This window comes from Arachis ipaensis, chromosome B3, assembly GCF_059453495.1.
Source record: "Arachis ipaensis isolate K30076 ecotype BB chromosome B3, ASM5945349v1, whole genome shotgun sequence".
In the NCBI taxonomy this organism is placed as follows: domain Eukaryota; kingdom Viridiplantae; phylum Streptophyta; class Magnoliopsida; order Fabales; family Fabaceae; genus Arachis; species Arachis ipaensis.
This window is the reverse complement of record NC_142438.1, coordinates 117,640,261-117,667,857: the sequence shown is the minus strand read 5'-3', so window position 1 is coordinate 117,667,857 and position 27,597 is coordinate 117,640,261. Positions and strand designations below refer to the sequence as shown.

The following is a 27,597-nucleotide window of genomic DNA, read 5'->3' as shown; positions in this document are numbered from 1 at the left end:
TGCCATAATAAAACGGAAAGAGTACATAAAAAGTATGCAAGGATAATAAATTGTAACTGAATATTCTGTTGGCCTAAATTTATGGACCACGAGACTTCTTTATTGTTGTCATAGGCTAATATTGATTATTTATCGTGGGAGGAGGTTAAAAAAGGAGTAGGGTGATTTTTCATCGGAAAGATGATAGTATATGTATCCTCTTCAAGGAGGATATAAGACTATGATGCCATAATAAAACGGAAATAGTACATAAAGAGTATGCAAGGATAATAAAATTGTAACTAAATTTATGTATTTTGTTGGACTGAATTTGTGGCCATGAGACTTTTTTTTTTTTGTAATTCAATTTCATGGAATATATCGAGAGTAGTGATGGGTGCATGCGTGGAGTCCACTAATAATGAGGAATTCTTTCTATATATGACTAGAAGTGATACTGTAAGGGCTGCCATGGAAAATTATGTTGGATATAGTGGAGTGAGTGATAACATTTTCCATAGAGAGAGAAAGGAAGAAACAATAAAAGCTTTATTGAAGGCGACGATAATAAGTTATGCATTCTTGATGGATGTGCGAAATCCTCTTTGTTAGTACTTGGTGCTTTATTGAAATAATGAGGTTAAAGCAAGCTTGCCGTCAACGTTGCTTAGCTTGAATGCTTTGCATCCGGATGGATCGGAAATTCGGAATCGATAGTCCAGAGCCATCAATTATGAGTAGGAAAAATCATAATGCTATTTGTTGAATTAAACGTTAATGGACGTGAATGTCCCAAATTTTAACTAAAGAATTAAATGGCAAATATGGAAAAGCAAATAATAGAGCCTCGTTCGTTCTCATTAGCATCACATGATGATTCCTAATCACTCGCCTTGGAAACCGCTTAATGTGTTGTTAGCAGGCATAAAATAAATAATAATTTCCGCCATTTTATCTTCCCAGATGATAGTCTCTCTCCCCGTAAGCCCATAATGCCGCAAGGAACCCTTGAAGTCCTTCTTGTTAGTGCCAAGAAACTTGAGAATACTGATTTTCTTTGTAAGTTCATCATGCACAAACATACATATACAATTATTACATTTATTATTTTTACCCATATATGAAATAATGATGGAGCAGGTAAAATGGACCCCTTCGTGATCCTCACATGCCGTACTCAGACGCAGCAAAGCAGTGTTGCATCAAGTATGTATGCATGTGTCTACTACTTGTTAATTAGTTCGTTTTTCATTCTAATTACTTACATTATTGATCATGCAGACCAGGGAACGAATCCAGAATGGAATGAGACGTTTGTGTTCACCGTGTCTGAAGGCGTTAAAGATATCCATTTGAAGATCATGGACCAAGATCTCGGCACACGTGATGACTTTGTTGGAGAACTTACGTGAGTATATATTGCATGCAATAACATACATTTTCTTTTCTTTTCTTTTAGATAATTGTTAGTGGGATTATTGATTCAAACAACATCCCTGTTATTACAAGTTTAATTCTAGTTTTGATAATTTTTTATAGCATTCCACTGGCTTCGGTGTTTGCTGAAGGAAGAGTTCCACCCCATTCATACACCGTTGTCAAGAATGACCACTATTGTGGGGAGATTAGACTTGGCCTGAAATTTACGCCCGATGTATATTCTTTATTCAGCTTTCTCTCTCATATCAACCACAAGAAAATTTCAATTTAAAACATCGTAAAAACAAACCCTTTGTTACTTGATTATTCTTCTTCTATTAACTTACATTTGTTCACTAATGCAGCAAAACCGTAATCGGGGTATGGACGAAAGTTTTGGTGGATGGAAGGAGTCTGCTGCTTATTACTGAGACCAAATATTTTTGAATTCTTTATTAACATTAACATTAACATAATTTAATTTCTAAACTTGTACCACATGAGGATCTTGATATTAGTTGGCCATTGTAGGAAGTTTATTTTGAGTAGAATTAGTACTATACGCGCTAAATTAGTTATAATTTGGTGGCTTCATGTATGTAAATCTCTATATCACCAATGAAGTTATAATTTTGAAAATGCATGCATCCATTCTAAATGAGGCCATGCCTATCATTGCATATTTGCATTTGACTTTTTATGTAATAATCGAGATTACATCAGTGGACATACCGAGACAGGTAACTTAAATCTGCAATGCAAAACGACATTGCGATTTGGGAGGCACGATAAGACCTAATGTGAGTTTGATTTGAAAGAGGGAGGAGAGGTTTGAAATATAAAGGTTATACTTAATTTCATTTTAATCTTTCCCATCTCTCTCTAACACAGTAACACTCCAATAAAACCTCACAACATACCCTTAGATAAGAAAGTGGCAGTAACACTCTAAACAAGCAGAGTGAGATCTTAGGATGGAGGCAATAAGCTTAAGGATTTGACAGCATTTGGTAGGAGAAGTAAACAATACTACACAATACAACATAGATACAATAGTTAGATAGCTTAGCGAAGGATGACAAGATCGGAACCTGCCTGCTTTACCTACCTACCTGCCTAGACATTTTCCAGAAACAATGCAGAGCACCAACCAAACTAGGTCTTATGTTCATAATGTATTCACAAATGTCACCATCAAAACTAAGAAAATATGGTGACAATCTATAAAGTACAATCAGTAGCAATATTTCTGGGGCATGCATCAAATCTTTTACTAGTTTACCTTGGAAAATGATTCTGGAACTGAGAATATTGATTTTGAGGATCAACTTCAGGATAACCTCGCTGGCTCGCCTTTTCTAAGGGTGGAATTGGATTGCTACGTGATGATTGTTGCCCCGGCATGGAATTCACTCCTATGTCATGGTAAAATGAGAAATTACTCTGAGAAAAGCTGGAAGATCCAAAGTCAGGAAACAATGAGCCACCATCGATCTGGTTATGGAAATTTGGAGGTTGCTGTAAATTATTGTCCGCTGATGTCGCACCTGTAAGAGTCTTAAATGCAAATTCAAGGCATGGATCAGACCAAGAATTTGCAAAGGAGGCACAGAACTGTGACTTAGAGTTATCATGGTTTACAGTTCCAGTTTCAACCAGAGGTGGCCCGATTATAATGGATTCACCCTTATGAACCTGTGCACCTTCCTTCAATGGCTCTTGGTGTATCACTGTATGATGCATGAGTGGCATTACGTTTCCAACTTCACTATGTAAAGATTCTCCAGCTAAATTCCTTGTGTAGCCTTCATCACCATAAGGTTCACTAGTTGTAAATTTAGGAGCATTCTCTAGTTGCCTTGGGAATGGTTCTGCGGGATTAACCATATTAAGCTCTTTCTTGCTCTGGGGTTGGTTTGAGTTATCATGAGCTTCTTCACTGGTTATCATCACCCCATGCAATTCAGTATTTGGTAGGTAATTAAGATCGGGAGTTATAACAGGCAAAATGTCAGTGGCAGGATGAAATAGCACATCGTCAGTAAGAGTCTTGAATGCAAATTCTAGGCATGGATCTGACCAAGAGTCCCCGAATGGCACTGGAAGCTGTAGCTCTGATCTCTCATCACCGGTATTTTCAGCTTCAATAACTTTCTGCAATTGTTCCTTGGGAACAGTTGGGGCATCGCATGACTTCTCACTCTGGTTTGATGATTCTCTTAGTACTTCTGTTTTCAAACTATGAGATGCATGACATGTAAGCTTGGTTTCTTCCTCAAGGTTAAGATGGTCAGATGCCCCATCAATTGAAATTTCAGTAGCAGTTGCAGGTGGTGGTTCTTTTCTTGATTTTCTAGTGGCATATTCAAGAGCTCTTCCGGAAGGCTGTACCTCAGGTTCAAGGCCAGCAAGTCGCTTTGATACTCGCATAGGCACTTTAAGCTCTTTCTTCTTTTTGGATTTATTTGAACGTACCTGTGGGTTTCCATCCCCGCTTCTTCCAGTAACACTGTCAACCGATTTCTTTTGAATATCAGTTTGAAGAACTGTAGTGATTCCAGTAGTATTAGGTCCATTCTCAACTAGTAACATACTCTGCAGATTATTAGTTGCATTTTCTAAGCTTGGGTCAGACGAAGTGTAGTTGAATGCCGACGACACTTGGGGTTCTGATTTCTCATCATACATTTCTTTACCTCTCAGTTTCTCCAGTTGATCACCTGTAATAGGTGGGGTTTTATAAGATTTCCGTCTTTTATTTGCTGACTCTCTTTTTGGCGGTGCACAATCTGCAAGCTCTGCAGCTGACACACCCTCACGTTGTTGCAAGTCTGCACTGATATCAACTTTTGACCTTTTGCGACCTTGTTTGGGGGTCTTTTCACAGGATATGGAATTATTCGTCTTCATGTCATCATCAAATCCACCAAGTTGCTTCAAAACCTGGGAAGGACTGTGCAGCTCTCTCATATTATGGAGTTGTGGTGAAGATTGGCGATGCACATTGAACTCCCCCTCTCTCATCCTATTCCCAACATGCTCCTCTTGCATATCATCTGCAGAAATTCAGTCCAACTTCAGCAAGGAGCAAAGTTTATGATTCTTTTGAGAATTCATTTTCTTTTTTTTTAATCTTTCTTTTTCTTTTTAGAAAAATGCATCAAAAAATATAAAAGAAGCAATGATGAGCTACCTGGATCAGACATTTTTTCAATTTCAGAAAGGTCTTCAGCACTATCATCCTCTAGTGAATGCATCTTTACAACAGAAATAGGAGCAACCATCATCATTCCAGATTGGATGTTCACATCTTGTCCTTTTCTTGAGCTGTTGTCATCTATCAGTTCTAAGCTGCTTTTATCAAATGTTGCTCCACCTGAAGTTAGAAATGTATACAAGTGGGTTTCATATGTGAATGACATAATTCTCCACCCTATTAGCATTATGAATTTGTTGAGCAATTGATCAAGAAATCCAAATATATGCATGCATGACTTCTTACCAGCAGAAAGCTGTTGTTCAGGTGCAGACTCATTCAGTTTGTGTCTTTTACCAGCAGGTGATGGCTAGATCCAATGAAAGCAGAGAAATAACTAAGAATTATTTTCAACTTGATTTCTCACATGCAAAAGTCAAACAATAAAATAACTGATTGGAAGACCAACGTTATATAGCATGCTTAGATTTTAGACAATTAACGGCAAAGGACATATCTGGAACATACATATGCAAAAGGGAAACACTTCATGAAAGAAAACATCATTGTTATCTAACACTAGAGACGTAAATTTATCATTAAAATGTCAATATGGTTGAACTCTTGCAATATGTCACAAGTCTGACATGATTGAAGAACCCTTATATTCTTTTTAATCTTTTAGCAGTTCAGAGTTGGCACCAATAGAAAACGGGAATCCTAATAACAGAAATAATAGTAAGGTGGTACTCATAGTGATTAGCCAAAAAGCCTTACAGTTAACTTGTCTCCATCCTGGATTCTTTTTCTAGAAGGCCTAATATACCCAGATGCAAGATAACGCTGTACATCCCTCTTGGAACGGAATGCATGGCCACTTACTGGATCTTTATATACCTGTTGGAAGTATAAGTATAATGTATTCATAATTTATATAAGCAACACAATTTTGGAATATTATCCAATCATAATTTACATAATACATGGGACTTATTGCAGCCCACCTCTTCAAATGGGAAAGGAGATAGCTTTTTAAGGGGAAGAAAAACCTTGATTTGAAGCAAAAAAAAGAATGTGGTTGTACGAATATCCTAGCTTGTATATACTTAAATAAGATGTCTTTAGGGCAGAGGGGGACAATGAATCTTGAATCTCTACCAATCATTGAATGAAATGTCATACCGGATCTTTCCTGATGCCGTTGTGGTTTTTTCTAATTGTTACTTCTTTTATCCACCCAGGTGGTAGATCCTCTGCAATGGATTTCTCAATCGCAACCTAAAAACAAAGCAAAACTATGAAACTATATTTTTTAAAAAGAATTTTACAGATACAAGTACACATCTTATTTCTTCTAACAGTAATCACTGGATTAAATCGAGGTCATTCAGTAATCAATATCAAGAAACTTACTGTGCCTTTTGTCTAAGACACGTGCACCAGACGGCACCAACGGCAGATACCCCAAGTGAAGAAGAGTAACAAAATCACACAAAATGTGATGCAATTTTAGAGGCAAATACCAACCAGGGGCTAATTGTCTTACAGTTCATAATATATAACACATAATCTTAAGGCCTAAAGCTGATGCAGCCATTTCCAGTAACAGAATAGCTTTTCATTATGTGTTGTACATTCTTCCATGATTTAAATTTCCTTGATTATGGTTGTATGTTCATGTTATTTATCATGTCCTGGCACAAAGCCCAAGTAAAGAAGAATCAACAAAACACTAAAACTTATGCAACTTTAGGGGATAATTCATAGCATGAAACATACAATTGTAATTTGTAAGGCTTCAAGTGGTTGTGGCCATTCTCATTATCCGACTAGCTCTTTCACTATGGGTTCTGCATTCTTTCATGGTTTATTAATGTATAACTTTGTCTTTATTTTGGTTGTACTTTTATGTTATTTACAATGCCATAGTCCTTTGTACAGAGTTAGACACACACAAGAAGAAGAAGAAAAAGAGATTCTGTTAAGTGTACTTGACACTGGCTCCATTGGTTCATGAATAGTTCTTAATTATGAAAATTATAACTCGTGTGTCTCACAGCAACATAATGAATGCTGATAAGAAAGAAAATATGATAAATTGACGGTAGAATAATAGAATTCACCCGAAACCAAACTAAGGATATAGGGATACTAACGATGCTTGGGGACCCTGTGGCCGGGGATTTCGCTTTCTTCTTCTTCGGAATGCATGTATTGTCCTTAGGTTCCAGATATCGTAATACAGCAGGTTTGGAGTAGAATGTGTATCCATTTAATGGTTCAATGTAACACTGCAACAAGAAAACAGTTTAATAGTGAACAATAAGATGCACTACTGATGTTGACAGGTACATAACACATTCATTCAGAGACTTCATTAGCAATTTCAAAGAATAATTAATAGATGGGAACAGAATAAGTACAATATGAAGGATAATACTGCATTATAGAATTAATCTATCTAAGCATTAATTGTTAGTCCAACAAGGCAACAACAAAACAACAGAAAATAGATTACCACCATTTGCAAATAATTAGGATATTAATGTCAAAAGATGTCTCTAAATCCAGCACAGCAATTTAGGATGACTATTTGAAGGCAACACTTCAGAATAATCAGATTTCAGAAATTATTCTACTATTATGAAACTTAGTCACGTTTCAAGGCCAGAAACCTAAGTCCTGTCTCCTGTGTAAATAAGAGTTAGTGGCAATGTTTACCTTCTCAAGACGGTCCAGAAAACAAGTATAAAGAAAAAAAAATAAAGAAGACGGTCTAGAAGTTGCTAAAGTTCCAGAAGATCTCTGAAAAGAATATCCAAACAAGTAATTTTGGAGAATATATGTACCACCTTATATCCAGATCCCGTAAGCGAACCAGTTTTGCGAGTTCTGATATCCACAGTCCACCCATCAGGTAACCACTCAGGGCGATCAATAGCTTTGTCTACAATCTGAAGCTGTCATGCATCAAGCAAGTGAAAAGTGATAAAAGGCTAAAAAGCTTAGCTGATTGGGGGAATATATTACTTAAAGAAACAATCCAAATTCAAATTCAAAATATATACTAACTTGTTGTTCAGGTGTGCATTCTGCGTTACTGCTTATCTGGGTATTTGTTTGTTCAGGCGTTTCGGTATCAGGTTCGGCCATCTTCAGAAGGCAAGTTGGATCACCAAAGATTAATTGATATACAACTATTCTATCATCCCAACAAATTAATTCAAGATAACACCAACAGTCAAAGGTAAAAGTCGCCTATATGAATTTTTTTTCTTCTTCAGTTAAGAAAAAGTGTTGATGAAAACTGAAAAACATTGAAGCAAGTGATAATTAAAATTGAAAAGACAAGCGGTGAGGGTTAGCGGTGAACTTACGGTGCCGTAGTTTAGGGAATTAGGAATTGGAGGATCTGCAACTGCATGTGAACCTGTTTGTGCGTCTGAAACCAAAAGAGCTTTCAGTTCAAAGGATGTGTCTTCAATCTCTTAGTTGAGTATTGATGCCAAATGCCACTAGTACAATTACAATAATATATCTATCAATTTTAATTTTAATTTAATATTTAATATAATTTTAGTCCAGCCCACGTGTTCCTCTCAATCAAAGATTGAGGTGCAACTTCCTTCGCACCTCTTTTCTACTTTCCGCTTTCAACCATCTTAATTGATTCAATTAAATTAATAAAAACTCGTGTAGTTGAGTTTCAAAGTCTAGGAGTGAGCTGGTCCACGGTGCGTTTTAGTCACAGTTAATTGTTCCCGAAAAAGGAGATTCTTTTGGATAATTTGCATCAATTACAGCTGAATGTGTTAATTTTATGAATTAATATTCGTTCTTGTTACGTTAAATTAAAGAATTACTCTACTTGCAATATTTTTCCCCTTTTTCATATTTCAGTTAATAAGTTCTGCATATGTTGAAGACTTGAAGTGTTTTTCACTTTTTAAAGTCCAAAATCGTTGAGTGTAATAAAAATGTAAACTTGTTTTCATCAAATTATTTTGTTTTCACCGCCAATAAGTTCTCAGTGTGGGCCTTCCACGGTCCTTATTGGGTGTGATGGAATTTTGTTTTTGTTTTCGTAATTCTGGACCCTCATTGCAGTCTTAGGCTTGAGAATTGGTTTAGGGGTGGCAAAAATAGTTCTTCTTCGCAACGAAGTAGTCTTCCTCTTGTTAGGGTAAAGAATATTGTAAACAATTAAAAAAAAAATCGAAATACGGGGATCTTTGCAGATATTGCTTCAAATGGGATTCAAAAATAGAATTTTTTTTCTGCAGAAATAGAAATAGGAGATGAAATTCTTTCAAGACAACTGCGAGACTCCGAACCGAATAATACGAATTTATTTAATTATCCTTAATATCTTAGGTATTACTATAAGTATTTTAATAATCTCATGTATTATATATATTTTTTGTATCAAGACTTATTTTAATTTTTTATATTATGTTGTGTTATATTATTTTTTGGATTTAGAGGTTGAATTTTAATTAATTTAATATTTTAAAATTAAAAAAAGATATATTTATATATTGTTTTAATGTATTATATGTTTTTTCTATTTTTAAAAAGTTTTTGGTTAAAAATTTTTACAAGAATATGAAGAGATGAAATCACACTTTTGGACCAAAAATATAAAATAAAAAATACCTGCTTAAATGAATTTTGACTCGATGATGATTGATGAATTATTCTTAGACTAGAAGTTAATGTAAAAAAAATTTACTTGTGTTTTTTTTTAAATAATTAAAATAGAATATAATTATTATGTATTATTATTCTTTTCATCTTGAAATTGTTTTAGCGAACATTTCATCTAATTTATAAGAAATAAAATTAAAATAAAAAGCTTACAAAGTTTAATAAATTAAAAGAAAAAGTGTATTTTATAAATTTTTTAAATAAATAATATAATTATTTTATTATTGACATAATTTTTTATACTACAAATCATATGATGCAAATTAATAAATATACTATAAATTATATGTTTTGGTAAATAAAATAATTAAATTATTTATTTAAAAAATCCTATTTTATAAGAACAAGTAAATTAACTAAAAACTAAAATAAAAAATAATTACTTTTGTCCACCGTTTAAAATTACTTATTTATTGCATTTTGAAGATGGTGGTAAGCTTAGCAATATAAAATTTAGGATTCATCAGTTGAGAACAATGATTTATATAATTATTTTATTACTTCATATATTTGTGGCCTTTTCAATTCATACGAATATATTTCTCATAAGTTATGATTTTAATTTTTAGTTATTCCTGAATTTTTTATTTGCCTTTACGGTGATTAGTTTAGCGATGAAAATTCAAGGGTTCACCATTTGAAAAAAAGAGTTTGTATCATATTTTTATTACTTTTTATATAATTTAAAATATGACCATAAATAATTAGTCTTTTTATTTTAGAATATATGATTTAATATACTAAGTGTAACACCCTAACTTTTAGTATTTCATGATCGCACTAAAAGCAAGGCGTTACTAACCTAATACATTTTATTATCTATGTAATATTGAGCCTTTACGCGTAAATCTGTCGATGGTTTTTACTAAAATTTATAACATTTCCAACAAGAACAAACAACACATATTCACATACTTAATATTGATAATACATTGTAGTATTACATACAAAAGCAATTACAAAATCTACCCTTCTGAATAAAACTCTAACTAACGAGTTGAGGGGAAAACAAATTCTAACAACTCAACTCGTAAACATATTCTTCTGTGCTATCGCCGCTTCGCACCTGTAGCTGAAAGGGGGTGGAGATAGGGGGTAAGAATTGGGGAGTTCTTAGTAGGGTTGGGGTGTATAGTTATATCCATTTTATATATACTTGGTTAGCAACAACAGTCAACAAAGTACGAGCCAATTCAGCAATTATAGAACACAGAATCCAATCACAAGCACACACAATCATAGAAAACACACTCACAAACAAATATGCGCAAACAAGTATGATGCATGTCTATCCCTAGTGCAGGTAATGAGCTCATCTGTCGGCTTCAACTCGCTCCCGACGTAACTCAGCAACCTTTGTCTGAGTTTGGTTTCCAGTGTCATAACCTCTATAAGCAACATCTGTCTTATAGGTGCGACTCTCTTGAGCCGATGTATGCAAACATAACCTCTGTAAGCAACCTCTGTCTTACAGGTGAGGCTCTCTCTGGCCAATGTATGTATCGATAACCTCTGTAAGCAACATTTGTCTTACAGGTGCGACCATCCCCTGAATTGGCCAATGTATCTTTGGAAAGCAAATCTCAGTGGACTCACCACCATATCTCTGCTCATTTTCAGCAGGTACACAATCATTTCAACTCATTCTTTCTTTCGTTTCTTTTATTCCTGCTCTCTGTTCTCCTGTGACAGAGGTTCTTTTTACTTAAAATATCCTTTTTTTCTGTGCTTCTTTTTTTCTTTTATTCTCTTTCTCATCTTTCTCTTTTATTTTTCTTACTTCTTTTCTTTCTATCTTCTTTTCTTCAATCTTTTAACTCCTTATCATAACCCAACTTCATAATCTTCCCTCGCCTTTCCCTAACTGTCTTATGGAAAAGAATTATAAAGTACTTTAATTAAGTCTGCGTTCTCTAAAGCTTTTAAGATCACTCTGTTTACTCTTCCCTGACTTATAATACTATTAATAATATCTTTACTATATAATATTCTTAATAAAATAATAATAACAATAAAATAAGATATTTTAAATGGTAAATAAATAATATTTATATCTATTCTTAAAAACTTAGTTTCGTAAAACTTTTATTCTTCAACTCTTGCTATCTATGTTTTAAACCTCAAACTCTTAAATATTTTATTTTTAACTCAACATCTTTATAAAACTATGTTTGAAGCTTCACTTATCTCAATATTTATAAAAGTAACCCTGAATTTTTATAAAATACCCATTTCTATCCATGAACTTTATTTATTACCTAAAATACCCGAAAAACTTATATAATTATAATATTAAACTCAATCTTTTCATAAAAATACAAGTATATTTTCTCAAAAATAATTCTTCTTGGTTGATTCTTCTCTTCACCAAAAATGAAACCCTCCTTATTTTCTTTTTAAAATATACATTTAAATCTTAATCCGTTTTTAAGTTTTACGGTTACCGATTTTTCACAACTTTTAATTTAATTTCTCGGCCATTGAACCTCATCTACTTTATTCAAAAACTAACACAATGACAGTCCCAAATCAGCCTCATTATCATAGTTTGGGCAGCACAAACATGACCAAATCACAAGCTTAATCACATATAATAATATATCAACAAAATTCAATATAAAGTCAATAAAACTCCATCAATAATCCATCATAACAACCATTCACTTATCCAATACAAATTTAATCGGTGAGAATTTACCAAAACCCTACCTCCGTAAAAAATGAAAATACTCGAGGCTAAGGAGAAGCTTTCTGATCGAGCTGTTGAAGAAAAAAATGTCAGAAATCATCTGTGCCTCCTAAAACTCCAGTTGGTCGAACTCAAAGGGTAGGGGAGCTACGTCACTGTCAACTTTCACGATCAAATCTGGCACTAATGTGTAGAGAAAGAGGATACGAACACTTTTATCGGATTAAATTTTTTTATTGAAGTTACGGATCTCAAGAATTCGAAACTGGAAGTTTTTGGAAAGTTCACTGTTTCTTTCTTTTCTCTCTCGGTGCTATCTCTCTTGTACCACCCAAAAATGAAGCATGCAATGCTAATTAGGTGCTAATGATCATGATTTATGAAAAAGGTTACACATAAGAGGGTTTAGGTATCATAAGTATATATATATATATATATATATATATATATATATATATATATATATATATATATATATATATATATATATATATATATATGGCAAGTTCTATGGTATAGATATTAATTTAGTATATATATATATATATGACAAGTTCTATGGTATAGATATTAATTTAGTATCTACATGCGTAGATAATTGGTGGTAAGCTGTGGTGATGACAGGTGGTATAGGTAGGGGACAAATTGTTCGGGGTTTCAGAGAGGTTGCAGGAAATGTTTATAAAATCACGTGAGGGGAGTCATAATTAGATTGTATAACTAAATGTGATAATGAGTAATTAATTTTGGGTGTTTAGGGGCCAAGCCTTGGCCCTTTTTTTCGTTCTTGGACAAAAATATTTTCTTTTTGGTGTCATAGGCCTTTACAGTAAATACCCAAAAGAAATGGATCCAGGTCATTCCCAACCCCCCCTCGTGACCCAACCCCCCCCCCTCGTGACCCAATCATTCATTCATTCATGTAATGGAGAACACAGAATCAAAGAAACCCTTGTCGCAGCCCTCCGCCTAGCCCTCCATGGTTGCCGCCTAACCCAGGTCCTCAGCATCGCCGCTGTCCTAGGTCCTCAGCTCTGCCGCCATCCCAGGTCCTCAACACTGCCGCTTCTTCCTCTATCGTCGCCGCCTAACCGAGGTCCTCCATCGTCACCGCCTGACCCAGTAACTCGGCAGGTCCTCTTCGGCTCTTCATCTTCGTTGGCTTCTCGGCACGGACCCAGGTTAGTGGCTTCTCGTCTTCATCTTCACTGAGGGTTTGGTCTTCTTCTTCAAATTTTGTTCCATTTTTCTTCAAGTTTGCTTCGGTCTTGCTTTGCATTTTGGTTCTGAAGTTTGGTTCTTCAATTCTTCTTCTTCGGTCTTTGGTCTTGATTTGAAGTTTGATTCTGTCTTGTATTTGCAAATTTGTATGTATGGTTCTGAATGCTCTGTTACTCTGTGAAAATTTGTATGTATGGTTGCTAATGATAGAAACTTACTTTGCTTCTAATGGTGAAAATTTGTATATTGTTGAATGCTGTAAAAAGAATTTGAATGTCTCTGAAGTACTTGGATTATTGAATTTGAATGTCTCTGAAGTCTGAAGTAGTGATTTGTGATTTTGAATATCTCTGATTACTTGATTATTGATTTGTGTTTTAAATCTGAAAATTTGTGATAAATGATAACTGATTTGTTCTGCTGCTTTTGCCGTTTTTTTTTTCTCAGTAAACTCATAAGCATTGAACTGTGCCGTTTTCCCTCAAATTAATTTTGGTTCATGTGATTTAATTGGTGTTTAGGGTACAAAGTGAAAAGCTGTTTTTAATTGGATTTGCAAAGTGATTTTTGGTTGACTTTTTATTTAACTTGGTAATAGTGTTTATGATAGGGCTGAATGATGGTTGTTCTTTCTTGCCTCTGTTTAGTAATGTTTATTGAAAATTTGTACATTTTCAATGAATATTTGTACATTTTCATTGCTATTATACTTGTTCAATAAGTATCTGATTAATTATTATTCGAATGTTGTGGTTAAAATTTTTATCTAGTTGATGATTTCTTTACCCATTTTCTTTACTTGAATTTGTTAAGTTGATAGTGTGTTAAATTGGTTTGCTGCTGCCGTTTTAAGTTGCAAAATTTTTTACGGTTTTGCAATTTCAATTTCCGGATTATCTATTCAGGTGTTGTGGTTGTTTATTTGTTAAATTGTTGTTGTGTGTACCTATTGTTGTGTATAATCATTGAGTTGCCATTTTCTTCTCAAATGACTAATTTGCTGATTTGGTAAATTGTTGTTATTGTGATATTTGAGATTGTGGTTGGCTATTACTGGGTTGCTGAGTTTTTCTACGAAGGTCTTATTCTTGTTAAATTGTTCTTGTTTCCATGCATAACTTGTCCTTGTGGTCTATAGTTTCATTAGGTTTGGTTTTGAGATAGCTTTGATGTATTTTGGTAATTGTGATGTCTTTTAATGAGATGCGGCCCAGAGTAGCCTTTGATTTGGTTTATATATGGTTGACGGCTTAGAACTTGCTTGTACTATTCAGATTCTGCTAACCCTACTCAGATTGAAAAAACATTCTCAGTTTCTATGTTTGTAGGAAAAATTATACATTTACTTTCTATTATACCTGTTCCATAATTATTCGATTAATGATTATTCAAATGTTGTGTTTTAAATTTTCGAATGAATGATGATTTGGTTATTGATTTCCTGGTCTTGAATTTGTTAACTTGATAGTTTCTTAAGTTGGTTGGCTGCTTCTGTTTTAAGTTGTTAAATTTTTACGGTTGTTGCAGTTTGTTAATTCCTGGATTTTCTATTCAGGTCTTGTGGTTGTTTATTTGTTAGGGTGTTGTTGTTTGTACCTGTTGTTCTCAAATTATTACTTTGGTAATTTGGTACTTTGTTGTTATCGTGATATTTGAGATTGAGATAGGCTATTATTGGGTTGCTGAGTTGTTGAATGAAGGTATTCTTTTGTTTAAATTGTTCTTGTTTCCATGCATAACTTGTCCGTGTGGTCAAAAGTTTTATTATGTTCGGGTTTGAGATAGCTTGGATGCATTTTTTGGTAATTGTGATGTCATATAATGAGATCTAGCCCTTAGTAGCCTTTGATTTGGTATATATATGTTTGATGGCATGAAACTTGGTAGAGGTTAAGGCGTGTAATTTTATAGCAGAATTAGTTATTATTTTGAAAACCAACTTTTACAACTTAATAGATGGAGTCCTATGGTGGGATGGGCAAGGCAAAAGGTTTGTCTCCGGATGGAAGTGAAAATGAGTTATGCCTTTCAAACAACGACGTTGTTGACGAGGATGACTTAAGAAAGGTTAAGTTTTTGTCAGATGAAGATGGTCGTGAATATGGAGACGTGACTGGGTTGAGTGCAGAGGATATAATGAAAAAGGTGTTTCGAAGTGAAGAGCGTGCATATGAGTTTTATTGTTGGGTAGGAAAATGCAACGGATTTGGGGTTCGTAAAGGAGACTATGCAAAGGATGAAGATGGGACTGTAGTGAGAATGAGGTTCTTCTGTAATAGGGCTGGCCTAAGGGATGGAAAACACTACAACAGACTAGACAGGAAGAGATTCCATAGGCCTGAGACACGCACGAATTGCCAGGCCCTGATGTCTGTATACCTTGATAAGGGTATCTCGGTTTGGAAGGTTCGAAAAGTAACCCTCGAGCATAACCACGAATTGATACCGAGGGGAATGGTTCACATGATCCGAAGTTTCTGGGTGATATTGGGTTCCGCAAAGGCCCACATCGATGGAATGCATGCGTATAGGTTGCCGACGTCTAAGATACTGGGGTACATGGCTGGGATTGTGGGTGGTTATTCTTCTTTGGGTTTTACCAAGAAAGACGCATAAAACTATATTGATCGGTCAAAGCGTGCAAAGGTGGTTGATGGAGACATGAATGCTGCTATAGTATACTTGGAAGGCAAGGCAGCTGCTGATCCCATGTCTATGGCCCGGTACAATTTGACTGAAGAAGGTATGTTGGAAAACATGTTTTGGGTAGATGGTCCTAGCAGGGTTCATTTTCAACACTTTGGAGACGTCGTTGCATTTGATTCGACGTATAAGAAGAACAAGTACAACAGACCCCTTGTCATATTCTCAGGTTCAAACAACCACAAGCAAACAACGATTTTTGGGTTCGGTTTGGTTTTAGATGAGACAATCGGTTCATACAAGTGGATGTTGGAGAACTTGTTAGAAGTCATGTGTGGGAAGCTGCCCTCTGTTGTTGTGACTGACGGGGATGAATCAATGATCGCTGCAGTTAGGGAAGTGTTGCCCCGGGCAACCCATAGGTTGTGTGCATGGCATCTACATAAGAATGTGACCTCGAACACCAACGAGCAGATGTTCCGTGATGTCTTTGCCAAGTGGTTGTATGCCAACATGGAGGTTGAAGAGTTTGAGGGTGAATGGGCACAGGTTGCTGAACAGTATGGGTTACTCAATAAGTATTGGGCGTTATAACTGTATGAAAAGAGGAAGATGTGGACAAATGCGTACTTGCGTTGCAAGTTTTGCGCTGGGTTTCGCACGACGTCTCGGTGTGAGGGCATCAATTCCCATCTAAAAAAATTTTTGTCGTCGAGGCACACTATTCTAGAGCTTGTGCAAAATCTAGAACTACTAGTACGGGAGTACTAGAACAATGAGCTGGTTGCACAGTTCAGTTCAATGTACGGTGTTCCCGTTATGACGACCTGTCTTGATCCCGTGGAACAGTTTGCTGCATCGGTGTACACGAAGGTCATATTCACGCAAGTCAAAAAGGAGATTGATTCTATCTCGGTCGTTAACTTCGTAATCAAACGACGGGTCTCAACAACCATGGTGTACATGGTTGAGGAGTATGGATTCCCCGGTCAAAATGTGGTGGCATTGTACGATCCAAAAAGAGGGAGGTTGGTCTGTCGATGTGGATTTTGGGAGAAAGAAGGTTTTCCTTGCAGGCATATGTTTTTTGTCATGAAGCACGAGCACCTAAAAAGAATTCCCGAGCGGTTGATTTTGAGTCGATGGAGGAAGGATGTGAAGACAGTCAACGAATACACTGAGAAGACGGTACTAGCTGATGAGCAGGGTTTCTTGTTGAGACATGGAGCCCTGCATGCTGCTTCGCAGTGGATTTTGTTCGTCGGATCTAAAAACGACAATCTGTACAAGAAATGCATGAGCAGAATCAGGCAGATATGCTGTGATCTACAAGTACGCAGCGACAATGACACGATGGATAAGAGTCCGAATGCCGCCTGCGATGTTCGAGATCCAACTGTTGTGCGCACCAAAGGGGGACCCAGCACACGTGGACACAAAGGTAGAAAAAGGAAGTGCACGAGATGCAGGAAAATTGGGCACACAAAGAGGAGGTGCACTGAGCCACAAAAAATCTCAACCTCGACAAAATATAAACAGTGTCCCACCAAGGAAATGACACTAAGCAAAGTTGAGGTACACAGTTGTTTGCAGTATCTCTATTCACTAGTTAAATAGTTTTACCTCATTGCATCAGCAACATTATGCTCAATTTTGTTGTGATATAGGCTGTTTTGCCGAACTTTAACCTGCACGCTGATCAAGACAAATGGTTAGAAGAGGGAGACGATTGTGGCATGAAGCAGGATGCCGGAGCTTACGAGGGATGGGACCATGTAATAGGCACAGCGCAAAGCCAAACCAGGAACATCGGCGGAGTGGGTAACACCGTGGACTGGAATATAGAGGTAATCAACTTGTGGCTTGGTAATCTCACTTTCGATTGTTACTCGTAATCTAATTTAAAATTTGCATAGAACACGCTTTATGGAAGGGATTGTGTTTGGAAAGTTGTTGATGCTATTTCATGGAGCTTTTTGTATTAGGATTTTATTGTTATGGAACATGCAAATTAGCTCTATGTACTTGATTTTGTTATGCTAATTGTTGAGCAGAAGTAGTTACTGTGTTTCATTTACCTTGAGTGAGTTTGGATTAATGTGAGGTTCTTCGTTGTAGGTGTTGGAGATATTGCGGTTGTTACAAGATCGCTGCTGAAAGTATTGACCACACGGTGTTCTTTGATGAAGGAAAATTTTTTATACGTTACCAAGTGTATAAGGGTCCTAAATTTCCTTGGTTTGTATTTCGTTAATCTGGCTGATGCTCGGAATCGTGCAGCTGCATCCAAGTTAGCATGAAAAGTAAATTTTCTCGTTGTTATACCTCCATATATTGGATGAAATAGTTTTGCAGTTGAAGGCAAATTCAAAGACAGCAACAGACCTATTTGTTATCCATGCAATTTATAAATTTAGTTCCATTTACCTGTTCCAACTTTTGCTTGCATTTTAACGATAAAGAAATATCAGATGATATAGAATCTCTCGGGTCTATGAATTTGTATCTCCAGGGAATGCATTGCAACTTAACGCGTTGAGAGAAATAAAAGTTTTCACAGATTTGTTATTAACCACGAACACGCAAGCACTGATTTTGACGTCGCCCACTTGGAATATTAAAATTTGCCTTTCATATCTTTATCCTTTCTTCTTGTAATAGTAAACATTTCTCGACTATACATTCATTCCATTTATAAGGTTCACGTTTACAACCGCCTAGTAATTGTGCTTATGCCTTCAGGCTGATTGAAATTTCTATAACATGTACTGTGTTAGTTATGGTTTATAGGGACATTCCATTTTTTACATATCTCGACTATAATTTCTTTCCATTAGTTACATGTGTTTTTTAATTATGGTTTACATGATATTTTTAATTATATAACAAGATCTTTGTATATATAAAAAATGTTATAGATAATTCAATTTTTTTATTAATTAAAAAATATTGACAATTTCAAATTTTAAGTTTTTTAGTTACATATTGTCTAGAAAGAGAATTAGTTAATTTTAATATTTGTAATATATAACATATATAACTAAAAGTTTAAGGATAATACAAAACTCTAATAAATCTATAAAGACTAACATAATTAGCGCTTAACTAAATTAGAAAAGTATCCTGGCTAGACTTCAAGGGATTTAGTGCAACAGGTTTCATTGATGTTAGATAAAGCAGGTAACTTAAAATCCAATACAAATTATGAACCCTTCTAACGGGTTTAGGCCATCACTTTGGCACGTCTACCCATTTTAATTACCAATGGCGGTAGCACAAAATACAAAATGCTATACTGCATGCAACATAATAATAACAAAAGGTTGTATTCAATGGGAGAAGGAATGTTTGGAATGACATTAACACGTCAGGAAAATGAAGTTCGTCATCACCAACGAGCAGGGTTCAAAAAAATAAACATCCTCTAATATGTTACTTAGATGGTCAGGCTTTGGCTGCTCATGCTGCCGGCTGTTGCATCCTCTAGCCCGCCATCCTTGGTGTGACACCCATCGGTGTCGAAGTAGCTCTTCACTAAGTTATCCCAGAAATATCCTGCCTTCTGACATACCTCCTCCCTCTTAGGGTTCGACTTCGACATAACCAGATCCACAGCCAATCTTATCCGAGTTTCATTGTCAACCCTCTATAAACAATAAAATTAGCAATTGAGTTACTTCTACACAGGTTCATGGGTTTAGGGATTTTCCAAAACATTTTGCATCACACAATTACTCGTAAGTCACAAATTCACATACACATACGTAATAGAAACCAGGAAGCAACATGCGGTCGGGTTAGGGGAACACTTATGCATACCTCCAAGTCAAAGAATCCCCATAGATATGACAGCTCCATCCATTGAGCAACACAGATGCCACAATCATTGGACATTGGTGCTTGTTACCTGTCACAGGCTTTGAAAATTTGAAATCCGTGACTTGTGGTGGTTTGCTTTCTGACCTATCATAGAACTTTCCTTCTCGCAGCAATTGTTGGATGTACCTAGCCTGCAATGCCAAATGGACATCATACTCAGGTATAGTAAATTTAAATAATGGCACTCATCTTTATTTAGTAGAACACAAGGGATTGTCACGTGGTGAAACTACCACAAAATACATCTGCTTGATCCTGCCGTCACGCATATTTTGAGACTTCAGAGAGTCCAGATAAATCAGGGATTCATTCTGGATATCGATGATCATTAGGTACCAATGATGATTTAAGTGCATCGGTACATAGATCTGGGAAAAAAACTAGTTTAACATTTGGCAGGGACATATATAGATGGATCAAACCGCAAATCCATTGTCCTGTGGAATACAGGGGTGTACCTTCGTGAGATCATCAGCCCGGCCCATGTAGTGTTGCCAGATGTAGATAATGTCTCCTGGCAGAATGCGACAGGATTCAGGGCCACTTGCTGCATTATCGATATGATCTGTTAGTTTCCAATATGGCACTCGTGCTTACAATATACATAACAGAAGTTGGAGTAGTTGTTAAACAGTTGCTAAAACACCGTTTAAACACTTAATCTAGTCTAGCATGGTGAAATTAAAATTAGCAGACAAACGACATCATTCGGGGTTTAGGCGACATACTGCGAATGTCGTCGGAAGCCACCAGATGTGCCTATCTACTCGCTCATCAGTCAGCATAGTAGCTAGCAGAGTCAGCACCTGCACGAAGCGTCACAGTTGATTTCTAATTGTTAAAACAAAGCTTATCAATACAAACGATTAAACTAAGACAAGTAACAGTGAGTGGACTAAATGTTAGTTCAAACAACTTTACATTATCCACAACTTCGTCTCCCAGTCGCAACGTCCACAAAGCTTGCCTGTCTCCCTAGCAGTGTTCGTTGGGGATCAGCACCTCCCTGCAAGGGTTGATCAATCGAAATTAGAAGTTGTTAGAAAAAAATTATAGCAAAGAATAGTTGGAAAAAATAGCAGCATAGTAAAGGTGAAGAAATTCACTGGGACTTCAGCGTAAAACTAACAATATGTGAAATATGAGGAAGGAGTCATAATTAAACTAGCAGATGGGAGGAATGCGGCAGATGTACGCAGAAAATTGATTATACCATACTTTAATCCTGGGCCGAAGCCCAAGAAGGCCCCAAAAGGTTCAGAGGAAATTTGAAGGTCAAAGCATGGACGTTTTGCAAAGTGTTTACTCCTTATTTCATTAATATTTAACAAGAATTCAACTATGTTATTATCATATATCAACTAGGCTGTGAGATTCAACGATATTTAAGAAATACATTACAAGAAATTGTTCATTGTGGTTATTTATAATGCATCATTTTAGTAATAATTATATAGCTTACAGTTTTCCAAGGGACTTAATGAACCTTTTTATCTTTATGGACTTAGATATTTAAATGGAATGGATCACCTAAATTCCTAATGTTTTTGGGATGTAGTAATTGCAAACCGAACCATGGGCCTAAGGCCCAAATTTAAATAGCCCATTTCTTAACCAAATGGATTTTTTGGTGGCCAAAAAATGCATGCTTCTTTGACTTTGCCAAAAACTGAAAAATAAGGGAGGGGGGGAGCAGTTGTACTAAACTTTGGGAGATTGACCAAAAAACAAAAAAATTTGGGGAAGAGCCATGCACCAAATTAACGTTGTTACTACCTAATAACTCCTTTAAGTAATGAGCTAATAAGAAATACACAATGCTACACGGATGGCTTATTGTGATCCTTCATGAAAGAGTCTGGTTAAAAATGTCTAATGAGAAATGAGAACACAAATCTAAGATGCATATGGTGATGGAAGTTTTGGTTTACTAAAGCACCTTTACGAACCACCAGGACATGCAAGTAAGAACTGAAAAAATCAAACTATTAAAGTAAATTGACGAATGAGGGGGACGTACTTCATCGAGAGCCTCCGACCGAATACGTACGTAGCGACCGCTAACTCAACAGCCATAAAGTTGACACTAGCGGGGGGACGGAACACAACGTCAATACACTGCACAGTTGTCCGGCATGATATTTTATTTCTCCAACTCATAAAGATCATGTAAACTCCACAAAGGCGGGAACTAAGGAAGGTTATAGTACTTACGTGTGGGAGGTCTCCACCATCCATGAATCCCGATGCACCCACTCGGTAAAAGAGAGGGACTTTGTTACCACCGTGGGCACGAATGGTGTATCGACTGGAATCATTACCAGAAATGAACTCTAGCCGCCATTAAAAAAATTTGTCAAATGAATCCGGAAAACAAAGAAGCATTAGCTCGTGATAAAAAAATCTATAGATGTAAAAAACCTCGAAATAAAACAGTGTTCCAGTGAGAGACCAATAGTGAGTCCTTGCAGCATTGCTACCTTGAGTGGTTATTGCTTAACAGTGCTAGAATGTGATGCAGGCATTGTACCCTTTTTGTAGTCAGAATTTTTTGCATGGTCGAGGTTTGTGTTTACAGCATTCATCCCAGCGCCGATCTTGGCTATAATAGCATCGACGTCGTTAGTAACAGCCACCGTGTCGACATCCTCACAGGCCAGCTTCGACTTTCGGTGAGACTCCTTCTTTTGCTTCTTTGTGTCGTGCACAGCAATACCTTTAGTTGAACCATACTTCTCCTGGTGCGTTAGTGGCCTTTCTTGTCCTTTTGCATATTCTGACCACAGTATCTCCAGTAGGGTTCCGTGACCATCGACCGTACACTTAAGCTTCTTAATCTCCTCTGCCTGAGTTTCAACAATAGATCTAGTTGCTCCATCAGATCCAAGCAAAATCTGGAAACCCAAAGAAAACAAGTATCAACTAAAAATATAGACACACATTTGAAAGATAAAATCAACTAAAGAGATCCATTTGGAAATGATCATTAAGCAACCAACCTCACGCACTTTGTTGAACACGTCGATGATAGGATCATCCGAGGTGGAAAATACCTCCTCAGTCACAGTCGGCATCTGCTTTGCCTCTTCCACACCGGATTCATCTTTCGAGGTCATATGAGGACCACCAACATTCAGCAAAGTAGCCTTCCCCTTGTTTTTCATGTCTGCCTCCAACAATGTAGAGCAGAGAAGATTGCACCAACGTAATTGGCGCCAAGTTCACACGGGCCAACTAAAGAGATTGCGGGATGCAGTATGATGGAGATATGCCTTACCTCATATTGAAAAAGTTGAGGTAATGGGCTTGTAGATGTTAAGGCCCAAGTGTTGTAGGTTCATGAGAAGAAAGGCTTGGAGTTCTACAGAATAAACGGTCTCAAAGAAGCATAATTTTGGATTAGACAGCAAAAAGCACTAAAAGAGGTGCATTTTAGAGAGATAAGGTTTGAAATCTCGGATTTTTGCTTTGCACACATTTCGAGGTATTGATTATCTGATGTTGCTTCCAAAACACCCTTTCCTACTGAAACACTCTTTTCGAGTAGAGACTAATTCATTGGATGCAAAAGTCATCCATGAGGCCCAACTTGCAGGGCTGACTGAAAACCTATATTTGCATCAGCTTGCCACTACATGTATTGCCATTCCATTATCAATTTTTGATCCGTTAGTTTTTCTATAAACTAGTTAGCAGAACCACAACCTTATGGCACGGTGATTTTCACCCTCTGAATTTAACAGTTTGCTAATTATGGAACGTCATTCTAGCTAAATTGTATACACTGATCATGTAGACATTAACATAATTTAGTTTCGTAAAAATGTTGGGGATGAAGCAGCATATTAGAAAATACTAATTTCTTTTGACCAAAAACTTTGAATTAGTGTACCACCATGAAACAGAGTTCCCTCGTTAACATGGAATAAATTGTTATTAGGCAAAAATTAAGAGACTGTCTTGTGTTCCATTAATTTAGATATTACTTGTGCAAGGAGTTGGATACTCGTGCAGTTTAGAAGCAACTTAAATTGTCATATTAACACCTGTATCTAACCCCAAAATAAAATGGCATAACATTAACGACTAGATTAAATTTAAGCCATTACACAAATCATGAGCAACATAGCAGCAATAATATCAGTTTCAATCGGATATTTGCCAGCCACCCAAGTAGTCTAGCCCGAAAGAAAAAATTAACAAGTACAGCCAAATTACTAGTTCTAAATTACACTAACATAGAAATTCCAAAGCCTGGCATACCTCCATCCGAACCATGCATTACATGATCAGGCATGCACCCTATTCCTCTAACATCTCCCTAAACATTTCAATTTGTCCAGAAAGTTTCTTATTTTCTTTTTTCTAGTATATAGATTCTCTCACTCAATCTACCTACTTCGTCATCCCTCGACTGATTCAAACGTTCTTTGAGGCGGCCCAAGATGCGATCGTTGTAATCATGAATGGAATAACCAATAGCCCCAAGAATTTTATCAAGCATTGTGAATGAAACTTCTTGACGAGCAACACGTTTCTCATAGCACAAAGGACCATGAGCCACAAGATCTATACCTCTGCTATTATAAGGCAGAACCACCGTGAATCCAAATAGCACACGCTCATCATTCATGTTGATTTCCTGAGGAACAAAAAGGGGAGAACCAATTTTAAAAAATGAGCATGCCTACATCAACATCAACTCCATGTCTTCCACATACACGAAATGATCTTCTGTCCCTGTATCCGTAACTGTACGAGCCAAACCAAGTTATTGTTTCAGAATAATGCACATCTACAACATCACCATTACTCTGCCTTTACAGGAGTGCTACAAGAAAAATACTTATTCAAGATTAAAAATAATATAAATGATATTCCTGCTCACCAGTCACTCCAGTAGGGTTGCTGCCACCACTACCATCTCCAAAGTCCAAATTGTCAACTGCCATGAGGACGGAAGAAACTTTCTGACTCGAAGGGAGTGAACAGAAAGTACCTTCTAACAATCTTGACGGTCTTCTTCTCACCGGTTGAGCATGTGGTGTTGGCCGACGAGCGGGAGGAGATGCTGCACTACGCAGCCAAGCCAAGGCTTCCGACAGATCATGGAAGCCACGGTGTTCATTGTTCCGGAACCCGTTCACCTGATGCTCGCATTCCTCCCATGACCTGTAAATGCCTGGGACACGACCTCTTCGAACGGCATAGAAGGAAAAACGACCAGCTTCGGTCGTCATGACCATTAACACATGCAACTGTGGATGTATCTTCAAAGAATACAGGAAAAACGAAGAGTGTTGACACCACTATGAAAAGTATGAGGAAAGGATTTTATGATTTATGGATATATCCTTTAACACCCCCTCCCACCGGCCCAACCAAAATCCACGTGACTCTGATTTCACATTCACCCTAAACTAATTTTACTCACATAAAGATGGTAAAAACAACTTTTTTTAGTTGTTTGTTTAGCCACATTTAAAAATATGCTCTATGAAATATAAATTAGTAACAAAATATTACTTATAAATACGATTGAATCAGCAAATAAATTAAAATATAATTTTATAAATTTTAAAGAAAAGTTTTAAAATTTTAAAAATTTTAAATAAATACTGAACTCGTGAAAATTTATTAAATTCTCAAATTAAAAAAGTATTAAATGATAATGGCATAAAAACAAAAACATAACATTATAAAATTTATAAATAATAATAAAAAGTAAAATAATATAAACAAAAACAGATAGATTAGTATTTTTATGTTTGTATAGTTTAGTTATAGTTAAATAACAAAAAGGTAATTAGAATTAAACAAAAAAAAATTAACCTAAAGTTGATCCGCCTATAGAGATCCAAATCATAACAAAACAAATCTCATTCCAAATAATAACAATGATAATATAATACGTTGTTATCATAACACAAAAAATAAATATATGAAAGTTTTTATTTTTACTTGCATTTCATTAAAATCATGTTCATTTTTTTAGAGTAATATTTAACTCTTTGCATTGATTTTTTGGCCTTTTCTATTTTTCGATAAATATGACTTCTCTCAAAAATTCTCAAGCAATTACAGCAAAAACATTTGGCTAATATTTTATGTGGTAAAGTCATACAAAAAATACTAGACAGTGAACACCTCATGTAATTTTTACTAGTTTTTAATGTAATTTGGGTACATGATGCAACTACTACTCAATTGAATAGGAAAACAGGATCTTTGCTTTCATTTTTTTTCAAATTCTTTTTTTTTCTTAATAAAAAACCAATATAAATGAATCAAAAACTAATTCAAAGGGCATGATAACAAGATGTTACTTTTTGGACACGGTAACTAAAAAAATTAAAAATCCTCAACTTTATTCATTAGGTAGGTAATCATTATATGTAATAGATTACATTCCCAACACATTTCAATCTCAAAATAAATATACATAATGTTCACTGAAAACACTTAGGACCACTGCTAACCCGTCCTTTTTTTAGTTTCACTGTGATTCGTGCAATTGGAAAGCTCATCAAGTCCTCATCGACTCTTCCGTAACCCACCCTAATCTCCTCTACTTTTTTTTTGTGACCTAATCTCATCTACTTGAACCCAGAATATATGCTACATGCATCATTATGACAACACCAAACCTCCCACTAATAATAATAAATAATTGATATTCTAATAATTTCACCATAACATATACAGTTTATTATTTTAATTAATTTATATTTATAAATTACTATTTATTTTAGATCATTTTTATAGGTAAAATCATTTTATATAATTCATTTAGATTTTATGTTTTTAAAAATTTGTAATAAGAATACCAAATGTTTAATATCTTCGCCTTTTCATGGATAACTTGCTAAAAAATGTTATTAAATAATAATGTGAGGTTATCAAAAATATATTTATTCTTTTTTATATCTGTTTTTTACAATTTTTATATAGTATTTTGTTTAGTACTCTATTTAAGCATAATTATTATTTATTGTTATAACATCAAGTTAATATTTTTTCAATAAATTAATAATAACCATAGTTTTAGAAGTGAACTGCTGTTTGAACTACTTGGATTATTAAGTTACTGAGTCTCTAGTCCAACTACAAGTCAATGATTGAACCGGTTCACCCGTTCATATATAGATAAAAAATAAAAAAAATACTCAAACATTTATAATTAATATTTAAAATACATATTTTAACTAATTTTTTAAAAATTTCTAACTCTACTAAAATTAAATAGTACATAATGAATAAGTATTTTGTTAATCTCACTGTATCATGTTTGTCGTTGTTTTCTTCTAATATTAAAATAACTACTGTTTTCATTTTTTAATAATTTATTAAGTAGTTCATATACATTATACTACTATATACTACAACTATTTTAATAAAAACAATCATAAAAGATATTGTATACTTAAGAAAAGAAAAACTAGCTAACATTATAATTATCACCTTTATAAAAATAAGCTTAATCTAAGAATGAGTGACTTCAAAACTTAAATTAAAACAAACTAGATAGGAGTAAACTATTTTATGAAAGATATTTACATGTATTAACACTTGCAAGAATGTTAACAACAAGGTCAACGACAAACCTAAGGAAACTTTGGTGAAAACAAATGATTGCTAAATACTTCTTGCGTACGGTCTAAGGCCTTCGAACATGTCATCGTGTTCTCTCCTCTGGGCAACTGGAAAAATGATATGGAAAGAGGAAATATTCTTATCGGAGCCTGCTACCGACTTTAACGAAACTCATTCGCTGACCTTCTACAACAATAGAATGCATACTGTTGTCGGAGTTGCCTTGACCCAGTTGACTCAATATATAAACATTGCAACTTGTAGACAGTGG

At 35.4% G+C, this 27,597-nt stretch overlaps 2 protein-coding genes and 1 pseudogene across 3 annotated transcripts; 2 read left to right on the top strand and 1 right to left on the bottom strand.

The window, feature by feature from the left end:
- Nucleotides 1-957: 957 nt before the first annotated feature.
- LOC107630822 (Calcium-dependent lipid-binding (CaLB domain) family protein) lies at nt 958-1,829 on the top strand. The gene is made up of 5 exons (XM_016334071.3): nt 958-1,038; nt 1,120-1,185; nt 1,261-1,387; nt 1,519-1,633; nt 1,764-1,829. The coding sequence occupies exons 1-5, from the start codon at nt 972-974 to the stop codon at nt 1,827-1,829; spliced, it is 441 nt and encodes a 146-aa protein (XP_016189557.1). The 5' UTR covers nt 958-971.
- Nucleotides 1,830-2,404: 575 nt separating this feature from the next.
- LOC107630821 (uncharacterized) lies at nt 2,405-8,244 on the bottom strand. Of its 2 annotated transcripts, none has more exons than XM_016334068.3 (9): nt 7,972-8,244; nt 7,667-7,747; nt 7,447-7,554; nt 6,751-6,885; nt 5,777-5,872; nt 5,372-5,491; nt 4,901-4,964; nt 4,592-4,774; nt 2,405-4,454 (listed from the first exon to the last, which is right to left on the bottom strand). In XM_016334068.3, exons 2-9 carry the CDS (start codon nt 7,745-7,747, stop codon nt 2,677-2,679), a joined length of 2,565 nt encoding a protein of 854 aa, XP_016189554.1. In that variant the 5' UTR covers nt 7,972-8,244; the 3' UTR covers nt 2,405-2,676. The 2 variants fall into 2 exon arrangements, with proteins under 2 accessions (XP_016189554.1, XP_020974869.1); XM_021119210.2 differs by having other exon boundaries at nt 7,447-7,548; nt 7,972-8,207.
- A 6,923-nt stretch (nt 8,245-15,167) lies between these two features.
- LOC110270275 (protein FAR1-RELATED SEQUENCE 5-like) lies at nt 15,168-18,154 on the top strand (annotated as a pseudogene).
- Nucleotides 18,155-27,597: the final 9,443 nt, after the last annotated feature.

What these genes read in the sequence shown, in the direction of transcription:
- LOC107630822 (XM_016334071.3), top strand. Translation starts at nt 972, where the DNA reads ATGCCGCAAGGAACCCTTGAAGTCCTTCTTGTTAGTGCCAAGAAACTT. An exon ending in TGAGAATACTGATTTTCTTT is followed by an intron (nt 1,039 to 1,119) that starts GTAAGTTCATCA and finishes ATGATGGAGCAG; the next exon opens with GTAAAATGGACCCCTTCGTG. An exon ending in GCCTGAAATTTACGCCCGAT is followed by an intron (nt 1,634 to 1,763) that starts GTATATTCTTTA and finishes TCACTAATGCAG; the next exon opens with CAAAACCGTAATCGGGGTAT.
- LOC107630821 (XM_016334068.3), bottom strand. Translation starts at nt 7,747, where the DNA reads ATGGCCGAACCTGATACCGAAACGCCTGAACAAACAAATACCCAGATA. An exon ending in CCACAGGGTCCCCAAGCATC is followed by an intron (nt 5,873 to 6,750) that starts GTTAGTATCCCT and finishes CTTTGTTTTTAG; the next exon opens with GTTGCGATTGAGAAATCCAT. An exon ending in AGGATGGAGACAAGTTAACT is followed by an intron (nt 4,965 to 5,371) that starts GTAAGGCTTTTT and finishes CATTGGATCTAG; the next exon opens with CCATCACCTGCTGGTAAAAG.